The 19,351-nt window shown below is 50.0% G+C and overlaps 2 protein-coding genes and 1 long non-coding RNA gene across 9 annotated transcripts; 2 read left to right on the forward strand and 1 right to left on the reverse strand.

Moving 5' to 3' along the window:
• Nucleotides 1-3,769: 3,769 nt before the first annotated feature.
• LOC133475657 (zinc finger MIZ domain-containing protein 2-like) lies at nucleotides 3,770-11,997 on the forward strand. Of its 7 annotated transcripts, XM_061768846.1 has the most exons (21): nucleotides 3,770-3,910; nucleotides 4,893-4,958; nucleotides 5,272-5,386; nucleotides 5,467-5,660; nucleotides 5,755-5,911; nucleotides 6,032-6,256; nucleotides 6,326-6,455; nucleotides 7,138-7,217; nucleotides 7,282-7,374; nucleotides 7,714-7,876; nucleotides 7,962-8,103; nucleotides 8,181-8,259; nucleotides 8,608-8,739; nucleotides 8,826-8,928; nucleotides 9,004-9,161; nucleotides 9,236-9,303; nucleotides 9,410-9,481; nucleotides 9,677-9,906; nucleotides 10,451-10,617; nucleotides 11,017-11,193; nucleotides 11,289-11,997. In XM_061768846.1, the coding sequence occupies exons 2-21, from the start codon at nucleotides 4,909-4,911 to the stop codon at nucleotides 11,406-11,408; spliced, it is 2,655 nt and encodes an 884-aa protein (XP_061624830.1). In that variant the 5' UTR covers nucleotides 3,770-3,910; nucleotides 4,893-4,908; the 3' UTR covers nucleotides 11,409-11,997. The 7 variants fall into 7 exon arrangements, 6 of the variants coding, with proteins under 6 accessions (XP_061624830.1, XP_061624826.1, XP_061624827.1 ...); XM_061768842.1 differs by lacking the exon at nucleotides 3,770-3,910 and having other exon boundaries at nucleotides 4,004-4,958; XM_061768843.1 differs by lacking the exon at nucleotides 3,770-3,910 and having other exon boundaries at nucleotides 4,004-4,958; nucleotides 9,413-9,481.
• LOC133475695 (uncharacterized) lies at nucleotides 11,848-15,383 on the reverse strand. Its single transcript, XR_009787907.1, has 2 exons — nucleotides 15,176-15,383; nucleotides 11,848-11,965 (listed from the first exon to the last, which is right to left on the reverse strand). It is a non-coding gene; the product is annotated as an uncharacterized LOC133475695 (long non-coding RNA).
• LOC133475688 (peptidyl-prolyl cis-trans isomerase-like) lies at nucleotides 13,102-19,221 on the forward strand. The gene is made up of 4 exons (XM_061768922.1): nucleotides 13,102-13,262; nucleotides 16,466-16,585; nucleotides 16,677-16,849; nucleotides 18,806-19,221. The coding sequence occupies exons 1-4, from the start codon at nucleotides 13,194-13,196 to the stop codon at nucleotides 18,936-18,938; spliced, it is 495 nt and encodes a 164-aa protein (XP_061624906.1). The 5' UTR covers nucleotides 13,102-13,193; the 3' UTR covers nucleotides 18,939-19,221.
• Nucleotides 19,222-19,351: the final 130 nt, after the last annotated feature.

Below are 19,351 nucleotides of genomic sequence, written 5' to 3' on the forward strand. Positions count from 1 at the left end.
GTGATGTACGGCATCCAGGAAAGGAACTCGGAGGGACAGATGAAGAAGATTAGGAAGACAAAGGCAGAGAAGAGAACCACGTGGCGGAAGCTGAGACAGGACGAGCGTCGTGCGGCTTTTCGGGAAGAGGTGAGACAGGCTCTCGGCGGACGGGAGGAGCTTCCAGAAGACTGGACCGCTGCGGCCGAGGTGATCAGAGAGGCAGGCAGGAGGGTACTTGGTGTATCTTCTGGTAGGAAAGGAGAGGAGGAGACTTGGTGGTGGAACCTCACAGTGCAGGAAATCATACAAGGAAAAAGGTTAGCTAAGAAGAAGGGGGACATTGAGATGCGACGTAGGGCGAAGATAGAGGTGACAAAGGCCAAACGAGGCATATGACGACATGTATGCCAGGTTGGACACTCAAGAAGGAGAAAAGGATCTCTACAGGCTGGCCAGACAGAGGGATAGAGATGGGAAGGATGTGCAGCGGGTTAGGGTGATTAAGGATAGAGATGGAAACGTTTTGACTGGTGCCAGTAGTGTGCTGGACAGATGGAAAGAATACTTTGAGGAGTTGATGAATGAGGGAAATGAGAGAGAAGGAAGAGTAGAGGAGCGTGTGCTGGACCAGAAAGTGGCAATGATTAGTAAGGGGGAAGTTAGAAAGGCATTAAAGAGGATGAAACATGGAAAGGCAGTTGGTCCCGATGACATTCCTGTGGAGGTACGCGAGCATCGAGGAGAGGGGGCTGTGGAGGTTTTGACCAGCTTGTTCAACAGAATTCTTGTGCGTGAAAGGATGCCTGAGGAATGGAGGAAAGGTGTGCTGGTGTCCATTTTTAAGAACAAGGGTGATGTGCAGAGCTGTGGCAACTATAGAGGAATAAAGTGGATGAGCCACACAATGAAGTTATGGGAAAGACGAGTGGAGGCTGGACTCGGGACAGAAGTGAGTATTTGCGAGCAACAGTCTGGTTTCATGCCTAGAAAGAGGACCACAGATGCATTTTGTGCCTTGAGGATGTCGATGGAGAAGTACAGAGAAGGTCAGAAGGAGCTCCACACGCACACAGACACACTCACATGTGCACACGTACACAAACGAACACTACTATGCACAAAAACACACTAAGACGTGCACACACACGTACCACGCACGATGACGTCATCTCATAGTCTCGTACACACACATTCTTGATTGCTATCGACTCAAGGCGCACACGCACAATGAGATGATTGACATGCCAAGTGTAGTGCGAATGTGTGAACAGTGGCCATGTTGGGAGGGTATTCAACACAAGCAATGTGAATTGTATTTGCATTCATTTCAATGTTTCAAAAGTATTCAAGTACTATCTAAAAGTATGTAAGAAGTATCGTGGGGCCAGCTGGGCGTGACGCATCATTTCCACATCCATTTGCTGTCCACGTAGCGGCAGAAAACGCTTCGTCATCGCGCTGAGCGGCCAGCGGGGGGCGACGGGCGGTTCCTCAGGATGCCGTCTGCGTGACCCCGGGGGTCAGAGTTCAAGCATTTCGCACATGACCCCCAAAGCGACCTACGGCCTTCGTTTAGGCCGGCCGGTCCGTGAGGAGGAGCCGGTCGCCGTGCCGGTTCTCGGGTTCCGGGTTCCGATCTGTGTGCGGACTTCACGCGTTCCCAAAACATGTTAGCGTGTCAGCGTATCAGAATGAGGAAGCACTTGAATGATTTTGGGAAAAAGAACTGAACGATGCGGTGAACCGATCTTTTTAAAGAACTGCGACCAGTTCAGGCCTGTCGCCCGAAGATAGCTGCGATAGGCTCCGGCACGCCCGCGACCCGCGTGAGGAGAAGCGCTACAGAAGATGGATGGACGGATGAGCGGAAGGATTCCGTCCACGCAAAAGAACGGCCGTGCCCGTCGTTAGCCACTAGTGGTGCGTGATACTGCATATTTTGGTATCGAATAAGGAGCCAGTATCGCCGCTTCCGATACTTTTCAAAAACTAAACTCCGCTGCCAAATATCAATTGTTCATGACCTTGAAGTATTTTGGTGATGTTTCATTTTTTCTTAGTAAATATTTAAAACCCAGAAAAGAATTAGTCCCAAGTTTATTGGTAAATAGAACATTTTTATCAGAACTCTTTCCCAGAATCAATAGAACAGGAACAAATGAAACACATTTGTAACCATCTTAAATCAACAAAGTACACAAAGTGATGACTGAAAATACTCCTGTCCAAAACTTAAAAAACATATCCCTTGTGTTAGGTTGGTAATATTCAATGGCTGATGAGCCATGTTAAATTCAGTATACAGTATTTGTTTGTATTCATTTGAATGTACAGCAAATTGCACGATTGTTCCTTTCTGAGTTCGCGAAAGTGGGCCGTTGAAATTTGAAAAGGAATATTAACTGATGGTAAAATATGAGGCGGCACGTCGGGCGACCGGTTAGCGCATCTGCCCCACAGTTCTGAGGACCGGGATTCAATCCCCGGCCCGGCCTGTGTGGACTTTGCATGCATGTTCTCCGCGTGCCCGCGTGGCTTTTCTCCGGGCACTGCGGTTTCCTCCCACATCCCAAAACATGCGTGCTAGGTTCATTGAAGACTCTCAATTGGCCGTAGGTGTGAATGTGAATGTGAGTGCGACTTGTTGTTTGTTTCCATGTGCCCTGCGATTGGCTGGCGACCAGTTCAGGGTGTACCCCGCCTCCTGCCCGATGACTCCTGCGACCCTTGTGAGGATAAGCGGCTCAGAAAATAAATGGATGGTAAAATATGACTTCCAACACCCGGATAATCTGTGGGATGCTGAAAAGCTTCCGCCGATGACCTCTGCCGATGACCTCTGCCTGCGCATTGGGGTTCTGGCAGCGAGGCCGGGGGGGGGGGGACTTTTCTCCTCTCTCCGTTTCTGGAGGTCGCCGTTTTCTTTCGCGTGGGTCGATATGGATTTGTGGTGTTGCCAGCGTACCTTACAGGCTTTTTGCAAAGAGCGCAGCTTGCCGCTTCTTCCGGTCCGTACCGTGTGCTAGCGGGCGGACGGACGGACGGACGGCGACTCGCTTGCTTGTGTGAGCGCCGTGCTTCGGAACGATGCTCTGTTTCTTCCCACAAAATAGACAACGAGCAGAACCTCCTTGTAAATGGTACTGTCCACTCGAGCCCCGAACCAAATCGAATGCAGAGGAAGTTAGTTCGGTTTGTCGTGGCGTCAAGCTAGCGATGCTCAGCTGTTAAAACTACTATTTCGAAATGCAAGTCTATTGCCCTGTCCCCATCGTAAGACAGGAAATGACATAACAATGACATTGAGACCAGAAAGACACATAATAGAGAGAGAGAAACATTAGGATGCTTCAGGATTACCAACTGAATGAAATAAGGAGGAGGGCAATCCTCCTGTTTGGTCCCCACCAGAAAGCATTTATAGTGGGGAAATGAAATGTCTGATGCATGCAAGGGTGAGACCGAAAGTGAAGTATCGCTATTTTCAGGCCAGTATCGATCCGATCCAACGCTGACTCGGTATCGATATTTCGGCTCGATCCGCCCACCGCTTGCTGCTGCTGCTGCTGCTGCTCCTGCTCCAGTCGGCCGTCGTCTCGTCTTCTCTCCGGTGTGACGGCGGCGATGCGGAGCGAGGCCGCGGACCAGCAGCCCTCAGTGCCCGGCCGAGCTGCGTGTTGTCGTGGTGGCGGTCTGCGGGGGATGCTGGCACTCGCCGAGGCCGGATAGTAGACGCGGTAGCCGGCGGATCTCCGTGGGCCAATCTGGGCCCCGCCGACGGAGGTTCTTAAGAGACGGGTGGGAATAGGTCGCTCCGCCGGCAGTTGCCAATTACGGGCTCGAGCTTCTTGATGCCCCGGAGGCCCAGCGGAGGAGCACTGATCGCACGGCCCCGCAGCGGGGCTTGTTCGGCGGCCACGTAGCGGAGGTAAAGCGGCGTCGTCGCCGTCGCCGTCGCCGGCCGCGCTTGTCTCTGCCTCAACACGCCATTCGATTCCACTGAACCCCGAGCTGTGTGGGTACGAAGATCAGGAACAATTGAAGTGTTTTGGAGCGAGGCGTTATAGCTGGCGGCTAAGTGTTAGCCGCCTCGTAACATTCCATTGTCAGCAGCCGGGCTGAGCTAGCCGTGCTAGCCGGTCAGCGGCTGGTGAAAGGACGACTACTTTACACCAAGCCGATGTTCACGCTTTATCGTCACATATCGTGATACGTTTTCGAACCTCCAGCGAGCGTGTTCGAGTTCGGAGTGAAGCGGCTCTTTCGCGGCGGGCTGCTGTGTGCGCTCCTTGTTGGGCTAATGCTAATGCTAGCGGCGGAGGCAGCTGCTTCTGGTTTAGCATTAGCATTAGCTCGTCACGGGTTGTCCTCAAGTTTTGCCTCAATTTTAGCTCACAAACCAACAAATGCTTGTTAGTGTGTTTTCTGTCTGTTGTGCATGTGTTCTTGTAAGGCGTGTGAGATTGTGACGTTTTTTTTTCCTGTTGTGTGCGTAGTTGTAACGTGTGTGCGTGTAATTGTAGGATGTTTTTTCAGTCGTGTGATTGCCTGGTTGTAACGTGAGCGTTATTGTGACTTGTTTTTCCATGTGTGTGTGTGAGAAGTTTTTTTCTAATATGTGTGTGATGTTTTTTTCTGTTGTGTGTGAATGGTTGTATCGTGTGTATTATTGTGACATGTTTTTTTTCCTGTTGTGTGTGTGAGATTGTGACGAGTTTTTGTGTGTGAGAGAGAGGTTGCGACGTGATTGTGATGTAATCACAAGAGTGGTCCAATCATGTTCGTCTCTTCTCCATCACACAACAACACACCCGTTTGGAGAATTGATTGATTGATTGGGAATTGGGTGTGTGTGTGTGGGTGTCCTGGGCAATATTGTTATCTGATTGAATGTTGTTGTCTGTCCACAGAGACCCCCCCCCCCCCATGAATCCTCTCAATCAGATGAAGGGCGGACTGGCCAGCAACCCACACAGGTGCGCATGCACACGTATTAAACTCACACCCACACACACACACGTACACGGGGGCGGCGTGGCCCAGACGGTAAGTGTACGTCGTGCAACCAGAGGGTTGCCGGTTCGTGTTGTCGTCGTGCGAATGAGTGCTGTCGGACGTTGGGAGGCGGTCAGAAGGGCCGTAGGCGCAGAATGTATGTACATACGTCAGACTGCCCCCTGCAGGGCGGCTGTGGCTACACAAGTAGCTTAACACCACCTGCTGTGACTGTGGAGTCAAGAGTAATGTGTAAAGCGTCCACTCACCCCTCCATACCCCGCGCGTCCTCAGCGAGGGTCCGTACGGGTACGAGCCCCCCGGATGGCAGCAGCCCACCAACCAGCCCCCGGGGTCCCTGTCGGTGGTCACCACCGTGTGGGGGGTCACCAACCCCTCGGCCACTCAGGTATCACGTCACACGCACGCACGCGCTCGCTCGCTCGCACGTACGTATGTGTGTCAAGCGATGTGCTCTCTTTGCGTCAGGGCCTGGGCAGCGGTGTGATGGGGCCCGGGGGCAACCCGGCCGGTGCGCCCGTGATGCAGGGCCCCGGCGGTCCATCCGTGGCGGGGGGCTACGTGGGCGAGCAGAGCTATGGGGAACCCAACAACAAGGCCTACCTCAACCAAGGCGTGTACGGCCGGCCCAGCGGGGGATATGTGGGCGGATACCCGGGAAGGTGGGTGTCGCACGCGCACACACACATGCACGCAAGTGCGCTACAACCGCCCACGTGTACCCGCATCGTGACTATTCACCCTCTCTCCTTCCAGCTACCCCCCCAATCCCAGCGGGTCCAGAGGGGCGCCGGACTTCACGCAGGCGGCGGCCGCCGCCGTGGCCGCCGCCGCCGCCACGGCCACCGCCACGGCCACTGCCACCGTGGCCGCCATCCAGGAGAAGCAGAACCAAGAAATGAACTATGGACAGGTGAGCGCTACTTCCTGTCTACGCAACTTTAGCAGGGACACTTTGAGGACCCCACCGTGACCCGGTACACAGGATGAACACCGAATGACTTGACCCCCCCCCTGCCCCGTCGTGTCTCAGATGGTCGGCCCCTCGTACAACAACCAGTTCATGGCCCACTCGGTGCCGCGCGCCCCTCCCGGAATGTCACCCGGAGGCATGGGGCCGGGGCCCGGACCCACCAGGGGCCCCACGTACGGGCCCGGAGGCCCCCAGAGGGTCACGCAACACCAGAACTACGCACCCGTGCCGCATCAGGCTCATCTGCGGCCCCCGCAGGGTCTGAAGCGCGCCTACAACTCAGAGGTGAGCGGACAATCCGATTTATCGACCGACCGGCGAGGCCGGAATCTGACCGATCGCGTTCCTCCTCAGTCTTTCCCGGGGGTGTCTCAGCAGTACAGCGTTCCTGTTGGTTTCGGTCCTGGCGGAGCCGCCGGTTCCGTGCTGGGTTCGGGCGGGGGCGGACCACCTGGACCCGGCTCGTACTCTCAGTACCACCCAGGTGAGCCAGCAACACAGCGCAAAGAAAATTGATTTGCAGGTATATAGTGCATTTCCTATACAAGGTAACTCAATATGCTTCGCATGATTAAAAGCATTTAAAGGCAAAGAAAATAAGACAGCTTAGCAACTTTAAAAACACCGAAGGGACTGATCAGCGAGTTTAAAAAAACGATAACCGATCACCGAGTCGATCACAAGATGGAGGAATGTGTCTATCTGAATGACCTGTTCATTTACTGTATATTCCTGTGTCCATAATTGCTCCAAAAATGATATTTACAATCAATAAGGTATCTTTGTTCCTCTTTTTATGCCAGTGAGGCATAGTGACACTGGCATCTTCTATTAGATGGCAGGAAGTCAATGCAGTCATTAATGGATCCACTTTTTGTGACGTTGTTGTTTGTTGGTGTTGCGTGAGATTTTTCAAATTTTGTAAAATATCTTCCTTGGCTCCATAAAGGTTGCAAATCTCTGCTCTCGTCAGATCGTCTATTCTAATCGGTCAGGTCAAACCGACGTGACAGAAATAATGGCTGCTAACTTGCTGTACTTGTACTTGACTTCTGTCGGCCACTTGAGGAATGTAACTAACTGTTTTAAATTCACTCGTTTAAAACATCGCATCGAGGCTAGCTGTTAGCTTAGCCCCGTGTGACGAGGTCTTTTGGAATCTGCAGGTGCTGGTGGTCCAGTCCCGGCCCCCTCCTACCAGAAGATGTCCCTCCCCCAGTGTCCCCCCAACTCCCAATACTACAAGGTGTGTGTGTGCGTGTAACTCTGTGTGTGTGTGTGTGTGTGTGTAACTGTATGTGTTGTGATAGCAGGAGCCGTTCAACAGTCAGGGCGGAGCTTTAAGTGTGATGTCAGCAGGGGGCACTGCAGGAGTCTACACCTCCTTTAACCAACCTTCTGGGGTAAATGCGTGTTGGTTGTTGTGCGTGTGAGGATGTTTGTGTCGTGTCGTGTGTGTGTGTGCATGTTTTGTAATGAGGGGGATTTACATGGAGCCCTTCTGATTAGAATCGGTTGAATTGCCCAAACCCAATGAAAACGCTCCATATAAACTCCTCAATAGAAATGAACAAGCCCAATCTGAACGGAATTTCATACGGTTTCGCAACGATATATACCGTTGGCGTGAAGGGTTTAATTTGAGGTCATATCACCCAGCACGAGTGCGTATGTCTGCGTGCGTGCGCGCGCGCGCTTGTTGCGGTGGCCGTTAACCACGTGCCGCGTGCGATGTGACACAGCCTGGCCGAGGGTTATCAACCTACCCGAACTCTCCGGTTCCCGGGAACCCGACTCCGCCCATCACGCCGGGCAGCTCCGTGGCGCCGCCCTACATGTCGCCCGGCAACAGTGACGTCAACAAACCCTCCTTTCTGCCCGACGTCAAACCGGCCCCGCCCACAGGTGCGTGTCCGTCCAACGGGCCGCCTCGTCGGAGGGAAAGCGTCGATATCGCGGGAAGCGGGCGACCTGACTTCCTGTTCTGCAGGTAACCCGAGCGACGACCTGCGTCTGACCTTCCCGGTGCGAGACGGCGTGGTCCTGGAGCCCTTCAGGTTGGAGCACAACCTGGCAGTCAGCAACCACGTCTTCCAGCTCAGAGACTCCGTGTACAAGACGCTAGTCATGAGGTCACTTCCTGTCTCCTTTGACTCTTAACAGTTTGATTTGAACGGAAGTTCTGAACTCTGCGTGTGTGCGGACACAGGCCAGACCTGGAGCTTCAGTTCAAGTGCTACCACCATGAGGATCGGCAGATGAACACCAACTGGCCAGCCTCTGTCCAGGTAGGACAGTCACGTGACGTCACTTGTGACAGTCATGTGACACTCGGGACCGTTGTGTGTTGCTCACGTGTCCCGCGTAATGCAGCTATCGGCACATCTGACAGCGCTCACGTGATGCTTATGTCATGTGACGCATAGTGACGCTTCTGTGGCAGTCGTGCGGCACTTGTGACGCTCGTGTGAATCATACGTGTTGCTCGTGAGTCATGAGCGACACGTGTGAGTCATACATGACGCTCGTGTGAGTCATACGGGACGCTCAGGTGACGCTCCTGCTCACGCGGGCCACCCTCGCCGTCTCATCGAGCGGACGCGGCCTCAAAGCCCCTCCCTGTCGCCGTTCCCCAGGTGAGCGTGAACGCCACACCGCTGACCATCGAGCGCGGCGACAACAAGACGTCGCACAAGGCTCTGTACCTGAAGCGCGTGTGCCAGCCGGGCAGGAACACCATCCAGATCACCGTCACCGCCTGCTGCTGTGTCAGTCACACGCCTCTGTGCTCGTCGTCGCTCTGTCTCGCCTCCGTCTCACTGTGTGTGTGTCCCCCCCCCCCCGTGTGGCGCAGTCACACCTGTTCGTGCTGCAGCTGGTCCACCGTCCGTCGGTGCGTTCGGTCCTTCAGGGTCTGATGAAGAAGAGGCTTCCCGCCGAGCACTGCGTCGCCAAGAGTGAGTCGCGGAAGCGTTTCGCAACAACGTTCGAGTACAACTCCCTTGACGCCGTTGTGGTGCGCGTGCGTGCAGTCAAAAGGAACTTCAGCAGCGGCACCATTCCCGGGACCCCCGGGCTCAACGGCGAGGATGGCGTGGAGCAGACGGCCATCAGGGTGTCGCTCAAATGTCCCATCACCTTCAGACGCATACAGCTGCCGGCCAGAGGCCACGACTGCAGACACATACAGGTGTGTGCGCGTGTCATTCGTGCGTGTGTGTGTGTGGTTCGCTTTCATTTGCTCATGCCACTTCCTCTGTACAGTGTTTCGACCTGGAGTCGTACCTGCAGCTCAACTGTGAGAGAGGAACATGGAGATGTCCCGTGTGCAAGTATGCACACACAGGAAACACACACACATGCATATGCTGCTTGTCGCTATGGTAACATTGTGCTTTAACGTGTGTGTGTGTGTGCACGCGCGCATGTGTGTGTCAGCAGTAAAACGGCGCTGCTGGAGGGTCTGGAAGTGGATCAGTACATGCTGGGAATCCTCATCTACGTTCAGAAGTTAGTCAGCCCTGTGACGCTCGTCAGGTCACTTCACCTCACGCGGGACTGTCACGTGACGCACACGTCGCAGTCGCGGCACTGTCACGTGACAGTCAGATGACACGCATGTGATCGGCGTATAGAGCGTCATGTGACAACCACCACGGTCACGCGGCACTGACGCGCACGGCGGCGACGGTCTTGTGTTTTCAGCTCCGAGTACGAGGAGATCACCATCGACCCGGCGTGCCGCTGGAAGCCGGTCCCGGTCAAGCCGGACGTCCACGTCAAGGAGGAGTCGGACGGCCCGGTCCCGAAGCGCTGTCGGACCCTCAGCCCGAGTCACGTGGTGCTGCCCAGCGTCATGGAGATGATCGCCTCCCTGGGCCCCGCCCCTTCCTCGGCGGGCGGACGCGGCGACACCCCCGACTACGCGGCGACAGGTGCCAAATTGTGTGCGAATGCCAAAGAGAAATGTCAGAAGGGTTGTGCCAAGTGGGAAAATGTCTGCGTTGATTTAGAAATAAAAAAATAAGGAATTGGAATATCACATTTACAATCATTTACAGCGGTGCCTTGAGATACGAGCACCTTGACTTAGGAGGGAGTGTGTGTGTAACCAATAATTTTTCGATGAGTAAAGATTTGAGATATGCGCTCCGCAACATGCGGCTTCCGTCAGCTCACATTGGCTTCCTTGCAGTGGAAGGACAATACTTTAGGTACACTGGTGTTTGCAGTTTATGCGGAGAACAAATGTCAAAACTGTGTTTTTAAACACAACGATACTTTTAGGTTGAGTTTTTCTGATTAACAAAAATGGAAAAAAGAAGTAACTGTGTTTTTTGGGGAACTGGAACAGAGGAATTGTGTTCCCATCTTTTTGCGATGGGAAAGATGGTTTGAAAGAGAGCTCAAGGCACCGCTGAAGTCGCGATGTCGTCCAGCAACTCAAAAATCTGAATTGCGTGTGTGCTTGTGCGTCAGCGTATGCCGGTCCGCCGCCGTTCTCGGACTTGAGCGCGGGCCCCTCGACCCCGGGTGCGGTCGGGCGGGACTTCTCGTCGCCCGGCCCCCCGCCCCTCTCCTACCAGTCGGAGCTGCCCGCCGGCCTCCTCGCCGCCGGCGGCGGCTTGCCGGCGCCGGCGGGACAGGTGGGGCACGTCGTCATCAACATCGTTGTCGTCGCCACGAATTGTTGACAAGCTTCTCCTCCTTTTTTCCTATCCTTTCCTACCTTCCTTTTTTGATTTGCCTTTTTTCCTCTTTGCTGATTGTATCTTCTTCTGTTCCTGTCTTTCTTTTGACTTTTACTCCTTTCCCTTCCTGCTTTCTTTCCTTTTTATTTTCTTGTTTCTCCCCTATTTCCTTTGCTTTTTCCCTTCCTTATCTTCTTTCTTGCCATCCTTTACGTTCCTCCTTTCATTCCATTTCCTTTGCTCCCTTCCTTTCCTTGTTTTGTCGCTTTCCTCTCTTCATGACTTCCTCTCATTCCGTCCATTCTTTCCTTTCTGTCCTTCTCCCGTCATTCCTTCCGATCTGGCTTCCTTCAGATGACTTGCCACCGCGTGCCCCTCCCTCAGCAACCGTCTGTCAGTCTCCACGGCAACCCCCAGGCGGGCGGGGGCGTCACCCACACGCTGCAGCAGCGGAGCGACCATGACACTCGTCTCCATGGCAACGCCTTTGGACTCGGGCCCGGCGCGGACGTTCCGGAAGCTTCTCTCGACGTGAGTCTCGTACGCTCACGTCGTGCGTGCGTGCGGTGTGTGTTGTCATGGTAACATGTTTGTGTGTGTGTGTGGTGCGCTGTGCGCGCGTGCAGCTGCTTCCCGAGTTGAGCAACCCGGATGAGCTGCTGTCCTACTTGGGCCCGCCGGACCTCCCCAATGGCGGCGGCGGCGGCGGCAACGACGACCTGCTGTCACTCTTCGAGAACAACTGAGCGGGCGCGTCCACCTGCGACCGTTCCTCGCTCGTCTAACCACAATCAAGACTTTGATTTGTTTTTGTTTTTTCAAATTTCCTGTTCAAGTCCCCACCCCAAACATCCTGACGTCCACGCGTCCGTGAACGCGTCACGGACGGATTTGCTCGGATTTTCGCGTCGCTGCGCCAAAGTTGGCGCTTGAAGCAAAATGCCACCAATCCGGGCAAACAAATCACAAAAATATCCATCCAGCTTTTTTTCCCCTTTTTATTTTCTTTCTTTTTGTTCTGTTGGCACACAGCTAGCCCCCGCCTCCTCCGGGAGCTCCTCCGGCTCCCGCACGACGGACAGGAAGTGCACAAAAGTGGTACGGGCGACTTCCCGCTTCCCCGGTTTCGGTCGGACGCCGGTCGGGAGCCGTCGGATCGGGTCGTCGCCCGGACTCGGACGCTCGTTTGTGTGCCGCTCTGCTCGTAAACATGGCTGCTGACCTTGCTTCCTGGCATGGTCAACCTCATTTCCTGTCCGTGACACGGATGTTGTGCCGTGGCTCAATAAAGTCGACATGATTCCTAGTGCAAAATTAAACAAATATGTTTCTTTATTCTTGTTGCATTTGTTGGGCCCAACCAAATAATCAGCCGGCCGGCCGATATTCACCCTTTACTAATTGGCAAAAATCAGCCGATCCCCCCCTCCCTCCCCCCATATTAACACATTACTATATAACATATATATCAAAATAACATTTAAAAAAACAAAAACAAAAAATCTGCCAATTTTTACCATTTTTTTCTGTTGTAAAGAAATACAAAAGTTTACAGTATTGTAAAACAGTCAAATGTTCTGTTTGTAATTTGTCTTAAGTGTTAACACAAAAAAAATATTTTATTCATTATATTTAATTTTCCTTAATTAATTGGGCAACTATTCAGTGATCCAGATTTTACTCTGCTTATATCGGAATGTGCATCTGCCTCAAAAAATCCATATCGGTTGGGCCTGATTCATTCCTAACTTTTATTATTTTCCTTATTTCTTGTATAATACCTGCAAAATCCAATCAATAGGTATTTGCCATGATGTTGGTTTGTGGTTCAAAGCGCTCACCGGTCCGCATTTGTATTTTTAAACCTTTTTACATTTTGAGATCACTCTGATGACTGTGGCTAAAAGAAAGTCTTTAAAAGCAGCTAAAGAAATGTTAGCTATGATCACAAACTATGTGACACTAATAAGTTATTCCGACACGGATACATTATTATTTTTTTTCAGTACAATCATGATACGTTTTTTTTTTTCCCGTACAATCATTGAACTTTTTTTTTTTTTTTCGTGCAGATGACCGCACCCTGTGCGCGTGACCGCACAGTTCGAGAGCGAGCTCGGCCATCAGCGCTGCTCACGATTGGTCACTCGGGCTGTCAATCACGCAGGGCGCACTTTGATTTGGCGTCTGCTGGTGGGGGCGGAACGACACGTCGAGAGACCTTTGAAAAGCACCGCTCGAGCGGCCCGCTCTGACACCAAACCAAACGCACTGCAAAGGTGGGCTGGCCATTCACAACGCACACTCGAGTCACTAGGCGACCGTTGGCCGTCTGCCTGCTGATTGGCCAAAGTGTGGGCCAGTGACGTTGATCGCCGCTCGCTATTGGCCATGTTTGAACAATCACCGCCCACTGGCGCTTGATATAAAGTTATTGGACGGTCGGCCATCTTTCTCGGTTCGTTGTCGTCCACACGCTGCGGTTCGCTGGAAAACCTTCGTTCCTTTTTGTCCGAAGTAAAGCAGCAGACATGGCCAAACCAAAAGTCTTCTTCGACATCACCGCCGACGGCAAGCCTATTGGCCGCGTGGTGATGGAGGTAAGGTAGCCCGCTTTGGAGACTCGGGATCCGGAAAAGGGTTAACATGCGCTTCGTTCTTTGTGCGAGCGCCGAAAGCCGAACACGGGGTCCCGGACAAGGTGTGCGGCCTTCGGGCAGCAGCTCGGCGCTTCACTTCGCTCGCTTGTTTTAGCGTTAGCAACATTAGCCTAGCTTTAGCGCTAAACTGGATGAGTCATGCTCAAAGCTAACTGGCCAATGCGGCGCCTTGCGGCTGTGCCATAGACTGGGAACCCCGCCTTGTTGATCGCGTTTCCCAGTATGCTGCCACACGTCAGCGATTCCGCCATATTGGAGGTGTCAGCGCTGTCCCGGTAAACTAATGTAAGTCAATGGAATGAACTTTGATTTAACCGTTACTCATCCAGCTAAGGAAATTGAGAATGTTTTGCAGTGCTGACCCGTAGAGTGAAACATGGGCGAATAAAAGCAAAATATTTTATATTTTTAAAAAATTATCTGAAGGGACAATCGAAAATATGAATAAAGTTGCCTCTCATTCAACGCGCACACTAATCTAATTGGGACACGAGTAAATTGCTCCAAACGATCTACTGTGGTTACGTTCCATTATAGTTGGGAAATGGATAAGCACCTAAAGCTGATCTTTGTATCAAATTAACTACAGTAATTAAGGGAAATTAAGTTCACTAGGGCAGTGGTTATTAACTGCTGTCACCCGTATTTCCCGTTGTTGCAAAGTTGGGGCCCAATTTTAAGATAAGAACAAAGATTTTTTTTGTTTGTTTTAAAATGGCCTCTGAATACAAGTTCATTACATTATATTTTTAACACAGTTTCAAAGGAGTATGATGCCCCGCCAATAGCATATTGCTAGCCAACATGTCCACTAGCCAGAGGCTGAGCTACCCTGTGTTTGTTTACAGAGTACCAGAAGGCAAGAAGGTAACAATTCCTTCTGGTTACCTAATATGTTCCGTGTGGGGAATTTACTGCACCGCAAACAAATTTGAGTATGAATACATATGTTGTTTTTTTTACTAGCTGTTGGCAACATTGAACAAGGGAATACTTTGAAGGCAGTATTATGCTTATATGGTATGTCATAAGATCACATTTCTTTATTCATCCTGTTCGGGGGAAATGTACTCGCGCTTATTAATGTTGTTGTGCAAATCACATAATCAGACTATCATTGAGGAGGAACTGAAATAAATTTAAATCTAGGATTTCAATTGTGGAGTAACAAATGTTACAGTAATGTTTGTACTTTAGACTAGTTAACATATTTCAACGTGCAACATCAGCATATAGGTAGAATTGGTGTAATCCAATTTATAAATTGACCTCAATGTCGACCCATTTTATTAGCAATATGATAAATGGCCAAAGCAAGCAAATCGTTCATTTGAATCCCATCTGTTTATCAAACGTGTGCTACATCGCCAAGCAACGAGTACATGACGCTTTTCCACATCCAACATGGCAGCGACGTTGACTTGCACTTCGAAGTCAAGTCAGGGGACAACCCCAAAATTGGTTACTCTAAACTTTGTTTAAATGATACACACATACACTTATTAAAACAAAAAGCAGTTAACTGTTCTATGCTCTTTTTGTTGTTGCTTGTTTTCATTCCAACCTTCTCGTCCCCCATTTGTATCGAGTTCGCGCTTTGGCAGTTAGAGGGTGGCTTTGCGCAGGAGCAACTCGGCTAATGCTCTCACGACGCTAGCATGCAGCCGGCCGTCTCTTGTTAGCCGCGCGCCTTTATTCGAGACGCCCTGGGGGAAAAAACGTGCCTCCGTGCTACTAACTGGTCGCCTTTAATTCGCTTTGGAGACGCGCCAGTGAAAACGGGCCTCCGGACTACTAATTCGTCGCCTTTTAATTGTCTTTTGAGAGTCACGGTTTAGAACAAAGATGGCTACCTTCAGGGCACCGTTAGGCGGGACTGCGACACTTTTTCCTCTTCTGGAAACTTCCACGCTGCGGCGGGGGGGCGGCTCTGGTGGTCAGTGTGGAGGCGGGGCGCGGCTTCCCTTTTGTCGCGCCTTACATGAGCCCTACGCGGCGCTTGTGACATTATGACATGCTCTCCTTTTGATTTGCGCTCATTTTCGCGGCTCGTTTTCCAAACTCCGCGGCCGCCATTTTGTCTCCTTATTTGCGCGTGCCGGTCCGGCTCGTACGCGCCCACGCAAAATCCTTTTTGCAGGAAACGTTCTTTTTGTGAGTTTTAGGTGGGTAAAAAGTGGACAATGTGACGGATAGAAGAATTGTGTAGTGTCCCAAAAAGTCTGGATATGGTTTCATTCAATTGGGTTTGCGTCCAATAAGCGTGCTATGGATATTAACATTTAATCTATAGTATACATTATTTATATAGCGCATGTTATTTTACAAATGTATATACTTTTCAATTTGTACCCATTGTTCAAATATAATTTCCAATGAGCCAATAAAAATGGTCACATTAATGCATATGAAACTTGTTGTTGCAACTAAAATCTGGTGTACTTTCCCCCAGCTTTATTATAGTCTTGTAGTCAGACTCGTCTAAAAATATTTCAAATCTATGACTAGTCTTTCAATTAAATATAATCTAAAAATAAACCCTTTTTTTTTTAATATTGACTTTAATCTTGTACTGTTTTTTTTTTTTAAGTTCAACACTTTTTGATAATAAACAAAAAAACAAGACCAACTAAACAAAAACAGGACATTTAAATATTTTCAATCATCGAAAAATAACTTGGCTAAAAGTTGTTACTTTCCCCCTTCATCAAAAAAATTAACTTTTGCATCCAAATGCAGGTTGTATTTACAGTGAAGCAATAAATACGGAGTTTTTCCTACATCATGCATTATGCAGAATAGCATTTCTTGTAAGGTTAGAACTTAAATCTCATACTTTGTCGCAATACCTTTTTCTCAGATTTGTTCTTGTAATATTAACAATAATCCGGAAAACAAAACGTGTACAAATGCATGACTCGCCCCGTAATATTATTATGCAAGAGTGACTTGAATCTTTTTCTTATTTCTTTTTAACCTGAACACAAGTGGTTCTGCAAAAAAACTGTAAAATAAAAAATAGAATTTTGTGTGCCGATTCAGGTTGACTTTACAGCGGTGGTTTTGGAGTAATCATCACTCATTGATGGCTTCAATGAGTGTCCAACTAACTGCAGGTTTTTGGTTTTTTGTTTTGGTTTTAGCTGCGCGATGACGTGGTTCCCAAGACGGCGGAGAACTTCCGCTCCCTGTGCACCGGCGAGAAGGGTTTCGGCTACAAGGGCAGCACCTTCCACCGCGTCATCCCGCAGTTCATGTGCCAGGTGAGCGAGCGCCGTTTCCCAAGACGGGAACCCGAAATGGGAGCGAGTCGGACTGTGACGGACAACTAATATTTTGCGTGAATGTCGACAGGGCGGAGACTTCACCAATCACAACGGAACCGGAGGAAAGTCCATCTACGGGAACAAATTTGCCGACGAGAACTTCAGTCTGACGCACACGGGGCCCGGCATCTTGTCCATGGCCAACGCCGGACCCAACACCAACGGCTCTCAGTTCTTCATCTGCACCGCCAAAACCACCTGGTGAGACGCGCTCGCCACACTCGCTAATGTTTACGCCCGGTAGTACGGAGACTTAAAAACCCGTGGCGGGCGAGCACCGATGCCGGACCGGGGTCATTTCAAGATATCGGGTCCTCATAAAGGCTCCCCATACTAGTCACTGAATTTACACCCCAAATAAATCTTGACGCGTTAGTAATTGCTACACTGCGATTGTTTGACACGTTGGCACATCATCGTCTTTCTCACAATTATGGCATTCTGTTGATTTGAAATTTCATGTATCAAAAGTACGAGTGGTATCGCTGTACTGGTGAATACTTGGATCAGTCTTAAAAAAAAAAAAAAAAAAAAATGGTATCAAACATCTCTACTGCGTTTCTCAGAAATATACAACTTGTTTTCTAGGGCCAGGAACCAAAAAAAAAAAAAAACTCCTTTCTTGATGTTCCCATTCAATTGGAAGTGCAAAAATGAATATCTGGCCGGTATTGCTTCACCAAATGCAAGGAGCGAATGCATCCCCTTCAATTTCCGTCTCTACGATAAGCGACGCATGTTTTGAACCGTTCATTTCTCGTAACGGCACAAAAAGAGTGTGGATTGATAACAGAAAGGAAAGCTACGGGCAGGCAGAGGTCAACAGAAAGGCGATCGCTGATTGGTCAAAAGTCAGTCGGAGCTCACGGGCAGTTGACAACTGGCCGAAAAGCCGCTCGTGGCTTGGTTTTACGGTCAAAGAGGTTGCCGAAGATGAGATGCATTGTTCCCTTTGTCGCCGGCACGCCAATCAAATTCAATTTTGCGGAGGGTGTTTCGGGCTAAATAAAGCTAATGTTGGAAGCGCGACCGCGACGTTAGATTCGGAAATAAATCCGGCAACGTGATTCCAAACCTAGAATCGGGCGTTGAGTCGTGCCAAACGGCCAGAAGGATCGGAGAAGTCCATTTAATGGATGGGCAGTGTGTTCTGTATGCTACTAGATTTTGTGTACGGCACAAGGCGCCATCGCCGGTTGATTTTGTCTTTGTTTTCTGACTTGGAGGAGAGAACCACAAAAGTCGAGTAGTGGCCCCTGGAAGCAAAGCAAAACTATCAATCTGTATATGTGAAGAAACCAAAACATCCTTTCCGACAGCACAAGAGCCTAGATTGCTGCTGTTCAAGTTCATTTCAAAAGATGTCATCCTAGTTAAGTAGAAGTCCCAAGACACTTTTCATTTACTGACATTTTAGTGAATGCATGAGAAATGGTAAATATATATATATGGAGTAGGAAGCAGAGAAAACATGGTCAGCAAACAAACAGACTTGTAGATTTATGCAATTTAGATGCCTCGATATATACATTTTGGGAGAAAAGCAGAAAAGTAGGACATTTATATTAAATTGCTGCCTAAAACAGCATGTCGAAAAATCTCAGCAATTGCTATTCAAAAATAATTGTTTAGCAAAAATTGCTCTAAAAATGTTGCGCGTTTTGGACCCTTTTGACAAGTAATCACTTATCAACTTAATTGACAACTATTTTGGTAATCGGTTGTTTTACGACCTCGGACTTGAAGTTGTCCAAATCTTCGGAATTTCAGCCTGTCAAGAGTAAATCTGCGATTTCTGTCGTCCTCCACGGAAGCAGACTGATTCTGTTTTTCAAAATAAGACGTTTGTAAAGATCCGCTCGTACTTTGGAAAACAATGATCAACATTTGCTGATTTTCTGTCGAATGTTGGGGGACCAAACCAGGAACTCCATCATCGTCATTTTAATCGATTACGAAACGAATGGCTATTTGGGCGGAGCCAAGGGAAGGCGGCACCCGCCGGCCTCTGAACCAAAACGTTTGGGAGCAAATCCTGATGTCACGGAAAGGTCAAACTGGAGTTGACCTGCAAAATTTCGAGCGGTCGAACCGACGTGGGGGTGGGGGGGTCCCTTTTGCATTTCTGATCGGCTTTCTAATTGCGCATTGGCCCAGGCTGGACGGCAAGCACGTGGTGTTCGGCAGCGTGGTGGAAGGTTACGACGTGGTCAAAGCCATGGAGGCCAAAGGCTCCGGTACCGGGAAGACTTCCGCCAAGCTCATCATCGCCAACTGTGGCCAGCTCTGAGTGAACAACGCCCCCCAACCCTCCGCCCCCCCCCCCCCCCCCCCCCCAAACATACACACACGCACGCACACACACACACACAATCCAGCCTTCCACATTCCAGCTGATTAATGGAACAACTCATTTCCTCTTTTTTTAATTTTTTTGGGGGGTTTTGTAACTATTCCAAACTTGTTGCTGCATTTGTGACTTTGCCTCTGAAAGTTTGGTTTGGATTTAACGCTGTGCTCCAAAACGGTTTTCTTTCATCGACAACGAAATAAAAAATGGCCTTGATGACGAATCTTTTGCCTTGCTCTTTTCGGAACACCTCCCTCTGCTGGTCAATGTACTTAATGACACGGCACTGCAAACGCAAAGCATGTCAATACTAGTTTGGTTCAAATTGAAGTGGATCATCACTGGAAAAAAAA

Source organism: Phyllopteryx taeniolatus, chromosome 3 (assembly GCF_024500385.1).
Source record: "Phyllopteryx taeniolatus isolate TA_2022b chromosome 3, UOR_Ptae_1.2, whole genome shotgun sequence".
NCBI classification, from domain to species: domain Eukaryota; kingdom Metazoa; phylum Chordata; class Actinopteri; order Syngnathiformes; family Syngnathidae; genus Phyllopteryx; species Phyllopteryx taeniolatus.